Source organism: Loxodonta africana, chromosome 7 (assembly GCF_030014295.1).
Source record: "Loxodonta africana isolate mLoxAfr1 chromosome 7, mLoxAfr1.hap2, whole genome shotgun sequence".
Taxonomy (NCBI): domain Eukaryota; kingdom Metazoa; phylum Chordata; class Mammalia; order Proboscidea; family Elephantidae; genus Loxodonta; species Loxodonta africana.
In genome coordinates this window covers 1,767,929-1,777,522 of record NC_087348.1, presented here as the reverse complement: position 1 = coordinate 1,777,522, position 9,594 = coordinate 1,767,929, and the positions used below count along the sequence as shown (strand labels likewise).

Genomic DNA, 9,594 nt, shown 5'->3' with positions numbered 1-9,594 from the left:
AAGGCAGAATTGGAGGCACTTATGTTAATGAGGCAGGACTCAATCTACAAGATTAGGCTGTTTCTTAAACCAATCCCTTCTGAGCTAGAAAAGAGAGAAGCATGCAGAGAGACCTCATACCTCAGACCTTGGTGGACCTCATACCACCAAGAAATCAACACTGGGAGCACAGCACATCCTTTGGACCCAGAGTCCCTGCACTGAGAAGCTCCTAGTCCAAGGGAAGACTGATGACAAGGACCTTCCTCCAGAGTCGACAGAGAGAGAAAGCCTTCCTGTGGAGCTGATGCCTGAATTCAGACTTCTAGCCTCCTAGATGATGAAAGAATAAAGTTCTGTTTGTGAAAGCCATCCGCTTGTATTTCTGTTATAGCAGCACTAGGTAACTGAGACACGTCCCATATACAGAATATATTCACCCCATCCCAGGACCCCCAAAAGTATCAACCCATTACACATTAACTCAAGTTCAAAATATCATCTAAATAGTACTAACTGAAAAGTCCCAAATTTCATCATCAGGTGTGGGTGAGACTTTGGAGCAAAATTCCTCTCCATTTGTGGACCTGTGAAACTAGAGAACATGTTATCTGTTCCCAAAATATGGTGTTGGGGCAGGCTTAGGTTAAGAGTTATAGACATTCCCAAACCAAAGAGGGGAAAATAGAAGGAAGAAAGGGGTCACCAGTCCCAAACAATTTTTAAATCCAGCTGAGAAAACTTCATTAGGTTTCAAGGCCTGGAAGTAATTCTCTGTTGGTCAAGCCTCCACTCTCTGCACCCTCAGCTCCCTTGCTTTGCCCTTGAACTCATTCTTTCTTCTTCTTGAAAAGCACCACGTATTTGCAGATGAGTACCATTATCAACCTGTTTCCTGCCTGTAGACTTTTGGGAGTCCGATAGCATCCTTTCATATCATTCTTGCTCTGTCTCTTTTAGTTTCTTAGTGCTGGTATAATAGAAATACCACAAGTGGGTGGTTTTAACAAACATAAATTTATTTTCTCAAAGATTAGGAAGCTAGAAGACTGATTTCAAGGTGATGGTTCTAAGGGAAAGCTCTCTCTGTCCTCTCTAGGGGAAAACCTTTGTCTTGGCTTCTCTAGCATTATTCTCCGTGTTCCTTGAAGATCTCTGCTTGGCCTCTATCTTTTTTCTCCCATTTGTAATTTCTTCTCTGTACCTAATCTCTTCTTTTTATATCTCAAAAGTGAGTAGGTTTAAGACACATCAGATATGGCTGAAATCAAGACGTCACAGGGCTGTGATCCCTCTGAAAACTCCAGGGGAAAATCATTCCTTGCCTCTTCCAGCCTCTTATGACTGCCAGCACTTCTTGGCTTGTGGCCCCATCACTCCAGTCTTCAAGGCCAACATCTACAAATCTCTCTCTGCTCTGTCTTCCTATTGCCTTCTCCTCTGTGTGTGGTCAAATCTCCTTCTGCCTCCCCTTGTAAGGGTACTATGACGACATTTGTTGAGTATAATCTCCCCATCCCCAAATCCTTAACCTAATCACATCTGCAAAGATACTTTTTCCAAATGAGAGACCATTCACAGGTCCCAGGGATTAGGACCTGATATCTTTGGAGGTCATTAATTAGCCTACTGCAACATGTAAATAATAATAAGAAGTGTACCCAGGAGTAAAAGTCTCAATAGGACAAGCGTAAGGCAGCCTGGTCACAATGGTGTCATAAATGGATCACATGAAGTCAGCACAAAAGTCAGGTGATAAACTTCCAGGAATCCTGGGGATCTCAGGCAGGCTGGAGCTGAAGCCTCACACAGATGAGGAAGAGGACAAATTTAGAAACCTAAGAAAGTGGCCAGTGGCCCCAGCCAATAGGAACTCAGGGAAAAGGAGACAACAAGCAAAAAGATGTCCCAGGGGAAATAGCCTAAAGTCACAAGGAAGTCACCAGGTGCCTACCACATGCTGTGTGCAGGTATATAAGGGCACCTGGAACAGGACACTCCACATTCCACCACCTCCATCTCTACCTACTCCTCTGACCAAACCCATCCTCAACACACAAGAATCATGAGCTGCTGCGGCTGTTCTGGAGGCTGTGGGGGCTGCGGCTCCAGCTGTGGGGGCTGCGGCTCCAGCTGCTGTATGCCTGTTTGCTGCTGCAAGCCAGTGTCCTGCTGTGTGCCAGCCTGTTCCTGCTCCAGCTGTGGCTCACTTGGGGGCAGCAAGGGGGGCTGTGGCTCATGTGGGGGCTGTAAAGGGGGCTGTGGCTCATGTGGCTGTTGCCAGTCCAGCTGCTGTAAACCTTGTTTCTGCTCCTCAGGCTGTGGACAATCCTGCTCCCAGTCCAGCTGCTGCAAACCCAGCTGCTGCCAGTCCAGCTGTTGTGTCCCTATTTGTTGCCAACGCAAGATCTGATGTAATAGCCAGCCCTCAGTTGATCTCTCCCATCTGCTACCGCTGGTGAGACCCCTGGCATCCTTCAGACCTGTCTTCTGCATTTGCCTGTATCCACCACATCAAACACCATTCACCTGAGTGACCATCCTGGGAGAGAATCTCACTCCAGGCAAGGGCACAGTCAAGTGCTCACCAACAGCCCTCTAAGAAGCAAGAGGCCACAGCTGGCCTTTCTGACCCCTCTGAGGTCCATTACCTTCCACTCCCAGGAAATGGCCCTCATGTTAGGGGTCTACCAGAGGCCCCTCAAAACATCTACCACCTGTCTTCTCAATAAGAAAAAGCACCATCTCTGACCTCATCCAAGCCACTTCTTCCTACCACCACGTAACCCAGCCCAGTGGAGTGATAAGGTTCCATATTTATATGTTAAAATGCAATAAAATTTCTTTTCATTAAAAACTTCTGTCACTACAAAACAATCTCATTCATTGTGTGCTTCTTCCATTCAGCCTCTTCACCACATACTGATGAATAAGCGATTTCATTGCTAAAAATTACAAAATGCTTCAAGTCACACCCACTAAAATCAGGAATAAGACAACAATGCCTGCCAGTATTAGTTATATTTTTACGTAGTCTAGATAATTAAAAAAAAAAAGTTGCTATCAAGTCACTTCCAACTCTTTGCAACCTCCTGTGTATCAGAGTATGACTGTGCTCCACATGGTTTTCAATGGCTGTGATCTTGCAGAAGTACCGTGCCTGCCAATATTAGTCATATTTTCATATAGTCTAGATAATACAATCATACGGTTTAAATAATTGGTTTAAATATTGAAGAAGAAGAAGAGACAAATTTTCTTCTTTTTAATGACTTTATTTTATACCTATAATGTCCATGGAATCTTATATTTGTGTCCCCTTGCTGCTGTAACAACTTGTCATAAATTTGGTGGCTAAGAACAGCATATATTTCTTACCCCACAGTTCTTGAGGTCAGAAGCCTGAAATGGGTCTCACTGGACTAAAATCAAGGTGTTGGCAAGGCTGAATTTCTTCTGGAGGCTCTAGAAGAAAATCCAATTTCTTTCCTTTTCCATCTTCTAGAGGCTGTCCCCTATTTCTCGGCCCATGGCCTCCTTCCATATTCAAAGGCTGCAGTAGTCAGTCAAGTCTTTCTGACATCACTGTGATACTGACTCCTCCATCTCCGTCTTCCACATTTAAGGACCCTTGTGACTGATTACACAGTTCTACTCTTCCCTACAGCGTTGCTATGAGTTGAAATCAACTCAACAGCAATGGGTTTCAGTTTTTTACTTTTATTTTGGTGATGACATCAGGCGAGCCAGATAATTCAGGATAATCTCCTCGTCTCAGGGTCACCTGATTAGCAACTTTAATTCCATCTGCCAACTTAACTCCCCTTTGCCATGTAACATGATATATTATAGCTTCTGGTAACTGGACATAGACATTTGGAGGGTGTCATAGTTATATAGTACTGCTGTAACAGAAATACCACAAGTGAATGGCTTTAATAAACAGGAATTTATTCTCTCATAGTTTAGAAGGCTGGACGTCCAAATTCAGGCAGCCAGCTCCAGGGGAAGTCTTTCTCTTTGTCGACTCTGGGGAAGGGTCCTTGTCGTCAACCTTCCCTGATCTAGGAGATTCTCAGTGCAGGGATCTGGGTCTAAAGGACGCACTCAGCTCCTGGTGCATCTTTGTTGGTGGTATGTGGTCCCTCTCCTCTCTGCTTAATTCTCTCTTTTATATCTCAGAAGGGATTTACTCAAGATGCAACCTAATCCTGCCTCATTAACATAGCTGCCCCTAATCCTGCCTCATTAAAATCATAGAGGTTAAGATTCACAGCACATGCGATAATCAGATAAATGACAAAATGGTGAACAACCACACAATACTGGTAATCATGGCCTAGTAAAGTTGACACATATTTTGGGGGACACAATTTAATCCATAACAGGGAACCATTATTCCACCTACCACAAACATAATTTTTAAAAGCTACCGAAATTACTAGGAGTATGTTGTAAAGTGGCTAGATGTAAAATAAATATACAGAAATCCACAGTTTTTATTTATACCAGTAATAGCCGGTTGGGAATAAAAAATTTTAAATATTTCTCTCACAATAGTGAGAAAAACTATAAAACATACGGGAATTAAACAGAAATGGTACAGAACCTGTACAAACAATACCTTAAAATGCCATTGGTGAAGTATGCGACACTCAAATAAATGGAACCACATATATTGTTTCTGGATGGAAATCATTAAATTCTTTAAGTTTGTATGTAAATCAAAGCAAAATTAATATGTTCCTATTTTTTTTTATGATGATTCCAGTGAGATATGCTAGGGAACTCTATAAAGTGAGTTTACAATGTGCATAGAAGAACTGATGTCCAAGAGGAACCAAATAATTCTGAAAAAGATTAGTAGTGACTAACCTAACCAGTTATCAAAATTGCTATAGCAGACTCCAGTCAATACGGGTTTGAGCTTGATTTGCCCTCTTCACTAAAAATGCAACAATAATTGACTTTAATAGGTATTAACATATACATGTGAAAGCTGGACAACGAATAAGGAAGACCAAAGAAGAATTGATGCCTTTGAATTATGGTGTTGGTGAAGAATATTGAATATACCATGGACTGCCAGAAGAACGAACAAATCTGTTCTGGAAGAAGTATGACCAGAATGCTCCTTAGGAGTGAGGATGACGAGACTTCGTCTCATGTGCTTTGAACCTGTTACTGGGAGGGACCAATCCCTGGAGAGGAACATCATGCTTGGTAAAGGAGAGGGTCCGTGAGGGAGAGGAAGACTCTCAATGAGATGAATTGATCCAGTGGCTGCAAAAATGGGCCCAAGCATAACAATGATTGCGAGGATGGTACAGGACTGAGCAGCGTTTCATTCTGTTGTACACGGGGTCGCTATGAGTCAGAACTGACTGGATGGCACCCAACAATGACAACATTATTATTATTATTATTATTATTATTATTATTATTATTATTATTATTATTATTATTAGATGTAGGTGTGATTCCTTAAATAAGGAAGTAAATATTTCCATGGCCCATAACCAGGAGAGGAACACCGAACCAGAAGTAAGCAGAGTTTGACCTGGGGTGAAACGATTACCAACAGCACACTTCACTTTAGAGTGTAGCAAACAGTGAGGACCCTGATAAATATACTGGCATTCAACTGGGACCCCCAAAAGTATAAACCCTGAGAGTAAGTGTAAACTGCAAGAAAGCACCCCTCACAAATGGCTGAACAAATAATAGGAAAAAAATCGATGAAACTAAAATTAGGTTTTTAAAAAAATTAATAAATTTCTAGGCAGACAAATCTAGATAAAAAAAGATAAGACACAAATTACCAGTATCAGGAATGAGAGAGGTGACATCACAACAGATCCTGTAGATATTAAAAAGATAATTTAAAAAATGTTATAAACTGTAAGCCAATAAATTCAACAACTTAGATAAAACAGGTAAATTACTTAAGAGACACAAATTATCAATTCTGACTCAAGAAGCAATAGATATGTAAATACTCGCAAACGTTTTTTTAACTAATTCATAATTTAAAACCTTCCCACAGAGAAAACACAGGTTCAGGTGGCTTCGATGATTAATTCTATTAAATATTTATAGAAGAGATAATCCAAATGATACACAAACTCAGGAAAATAAAGGAGGAAACACTCCCCAGTGTTTGTGTACAGGTCTTTGTGTCAATACCGCCTTGTATTTCTCTTAGATAATTTCCTAAGAAAGAATTTCTACATCATATGCTAAGTGAATATTTAACTTTATAAGAACTTTCCAAACTGTTTTCCAGAGTGGTTGTACCTTTTTATACCCCCACCAGCCGTATATGAGAGCTCCAGTTACTCTAACTCCCAAGACATGGCAATATCATTCATTAATTTTAACCACAATAATGGGTATGTGGTATCTCATTGTGGGTTTTAATTTGCATTTTTCTAATGGCTAACATTGAACATCTCTTTATGTGCTTATTTTCCATTTGTATACCCTCTTTTCTGAAATGTTCATTAAAATATTTTGCCCATGTTTATGGGTTTCTTTGTCTTACTGTTAAGTTGTAAGAGTTCTTGGTATGTTCTGGATACAAGCCATTTGTCAAAAATAATGTATTATGAATCTTTCCTCCCCAGTCTGTGGTCATCCCTTTTTATATTCTTAATATGCCTTTCAAAGAGCAGAAGGTTTTAAATTTGATAAATCCAATCTGTCGATATTTTCCTCACGGTTCATTCTTTTTGTGTCCATCTATAAAAATGTTTGCCTACTCTAAGGTTATAAAGACTCCTTCCTCTGTTTTCTTCTAGAAATTTTGTGATTTTAGCTCTTATGTTTAGGCCTGTTATCCGTCTTTGTTAATTTCCAATTATTCACTGTTTGTTGTTGTTAGGTGCCATCGAGTCGGTTCTGACTCGTAGTGACACTATGCACAACAAAACGAAACACTGCCCGGTCCATGCCGTCCTCACAATTGTTGCCATGATCAAACCCATTGTGGCAGCCACTGTGTCAACCAATCTCATTAAGGGTCTTCCTCTCTTTCGCTGACCCTCTACTTTACCGAGCATGATGTCCTTCTCCAGGGACTGATCTCTCCTGATACATGGGCAAAGTACGTGAGATGTACTTCTGCCATTTTTGCTTCTAAGGAGCATTCTGGTTGTACTTCTTCCAAGACAGATTTGTTCCTTCTTTTGGTGGCCCATGGTATGTTCAATATTCTTCTCCAGCACCACAATTCAAAGGCATCAATTCTTTTTCAGTCTTCCTTATTCACTGTCCAGTTTTCATATCCATATGAGGTGATTGAAAACACCATGGCTTGGGTCAGCTGCACCTTAGTCCTCAAGGTGATATCCTTGCTTTTCAACACTTTAAAGAGATCTTTTGCAGCCAATTTGCCCAATGCAATGTATCTTTTGATATCTTGGCTGCTACTTTCCTGGGTGTTGACTGTGGATACAAGTAAAATGAAACCCTTGACAACCTCAATCTCCTCTCTGTTTATCATGATGTTGATAATTGGCCCAGTAGTGAGGATTTTTGTTTTCTTTATGTTGAGGTATAATCTGTTCTGAAGGCTGTGGTCTTTGATCTTCATCAGTAAGTGCTTCAAGCCACTTCACTTTAAAAAGCAAAGTTGTGTCATCTACATAACACAGGTTGTTAATGAGCCTTCCTCCAATTCTGATGCCCCATTCTTCTTCACATAGTCCAGCTCCAGTAACCAGGGAGATTTGTGGGAATTTTCAGAGATACACTGGGAAAGGAATGGATTCCCTTGCAAACACCAGGATGGGGATCAGATTATTTTTATTTGGATAATAAAGTAAAGGGTATCCCCCAGAAAGTTGGCAAAAGCATGGGTAAACCCAGACAACATAGATGTGTTGTTGTTGTTAGTTGTCATCAAGTCGGCTCCATCTCATGATGACCTTACGTATAACAGAACAAAACATTGCCCAGTCCTGTGTCATCTTCATGATTGTTGGTGTGCTTGAGTCCAATGTTGCCGCTATTGTGTTAATCCATTTCATTGAGAGCTTCCTTGATTTTCATTGGTCCTCTATTTTACCAAACATAATGTCCTTTTCTAGAGATTGGTCTTTCCCTACGACGTGTCCAGAGTAAGTGAGTCAAAGTCTCATCATCCTCGCTTCTAAGGAGCATTCCAGTTGTATTTCTTCTAAGACTGACTGGCTTGTTTGTTCTTTTGACAGTCCACAGTATATTCGATATTCTTTGCCAATACCACAGTTCATATTCATCAATTCTCATGTCTTCCTTTTTCATTGTCCAACTTTTACATGCAAATGATTGAAAAGACCATAGCTTGGGTCAGATTTCATCAAAGTGACATCTTTGCTTTTTCAAACTTTAAAGAGGTATTTGCAGCAGACCTGTCCAATAAAATACATCATTTGATCTCTTGACTGCTGTCTTCATGAATGTTGACTGTTGATCCAAGCAGAATGATATCTTTGACAACTTCATTGATGTAGATATACTTATTCATGCTTACAGAAATCTACCAAAATATCATCTCTAGGTGACAGGATTGGGATAATTTGTTTTCTTTCCTTCTTTTTATTGTTTCCAGTAAAGGTCATACTTTACTTTTAAAATCTAAAAATGTAAGGTCAATATTATCAGGGAAGTCTCAACACAGTAGATGTAAGGCCTGGGGGAGTGGGGTTGGGGGGGAAGGATGCTGTTATCCATAAGTCACATGTGGAGGTCACATGTGGTCAGCAACAAGACCAGGTGACCAGCACCCAAGATTCCTGGGGGAACACCAGGCAGCCTGGAGCTGCAGGTCTAATTATAGGAGCCAAAGCAAAACAGGGAGAGGACACATTTAGGAAACAAAGAAAGTGGATGCTCAACTGAGCCAGTAGGAGGTCACTAACAAGAAGGAAAAAAAAAACATGGCTCTGAAAAAATATTACTGCCAGTCACAAGGAAGGGATCAGGTGCCCAGCATGACCGATGGCAGGTATATAAAGGCTCCTGGCAGAGGAGGTTCCACACCTGAACATCTTCCTCTCTACCAGCTCTTCTGACCAAACTCTTCCTCAGCTCAGCAAAATCATGGGCTACTGTGGCTGTTCCGGAGGTTGTGGGGGCTACAGCTCCAGCTGTGGACTTTGTGGGGGCTGCGGCCCCAGCTGTGGGGGTTGTGGTGACTGTGGCTCCAGCTGTGTGCCCATGTGCTGCTGCAAGCCTGTGTGCTGCTGTGTGCCAGCCCGTTCCTGCACTAGCTGTGGCTCCTGTGGGGGCAACAAGGGGGGCTGTGGCTCCTGTGGGGGCAGCAAGGGGGGCTACGGCTCCTGTGGGGGCATCAAGGGGGGTTGTGGCTCCTGTGGGGGCCGCAAGGGGGGCTGTGGCTCCTGTGGGGGCTGCAAGGGGGATTGTGTTTCTTGTGGCTGCTGCCAGTCCAGCTGCTGCAAGCCCAGCTTCTGCTCTTCAGGCTGTGGACAACCCTGCTGCCAATCCAGCTGCTGTAAGCCCAGCTGTTGCCAGTCCAGCTGCTGCAAACCCAGCTGCTGCTCTTCAGGCTGTGGGTCATCCTGCTGCCAGTCCAGCTGTTGTGTCCCCATTTGCTGCCAGTGCAAGATCTGA

The 9,594-nt window shown here is 42.1% G+C and overlaps 2 protein-coding genes across 2 annotated transcripts; both read left to right on the top strand.

Moving 5' to 3' along the window:
• Positions 1 to 2,006: 2,006 nt before the first annotated feature.
• LOC111748846 (keratin-associated protein 5-6-like) lies at positions 2,007 to 2,826 on the top strand. Its single transcript, XM_023541580.2, has one exon. The coding sequence runs from the start codon at positions 2,045 to 2,047 to the stop codon at positions 2,390 to 2,392; it is 348 nt and encodes a 115-aa protein (XP_023397348.2). The 5' UTR covers positions 2,007 to 2,044; the 3' UTR covers positions 2,393 to 2,826.
• A 6,237-nt stretch (positions 2,827 to 9,063) lies between these two features.
• On the top strand, positions 9,064 to 9,594 carry LOC104847163 (keratin-associated protein 5-10-like). The gene has a single exon (XM_064288936.1). It carries the CDS (start codon positions 9,064 to 9,066, stop codon positions 9,592 to 9,594), a length of 531 nt encoding a protein of 176 aa, XP_064145006.1.

Coding starts and splice junctions, on each gene's coding strand:
- LOC111748846 (XM_023541580.2), top strand. CDS start 2,045: ATGAGCTGCTGCGGCTGTTCTGGAGGCTGTGGGGGCTGCGGCTCCAGC.
- LOC104847163 (XM_064288936.1), top strand. CDS start 9,064: ATGGGCTACTGTGGCTGTTCCGGAGGTTGTGGGGGCTACAGCTCCAGC.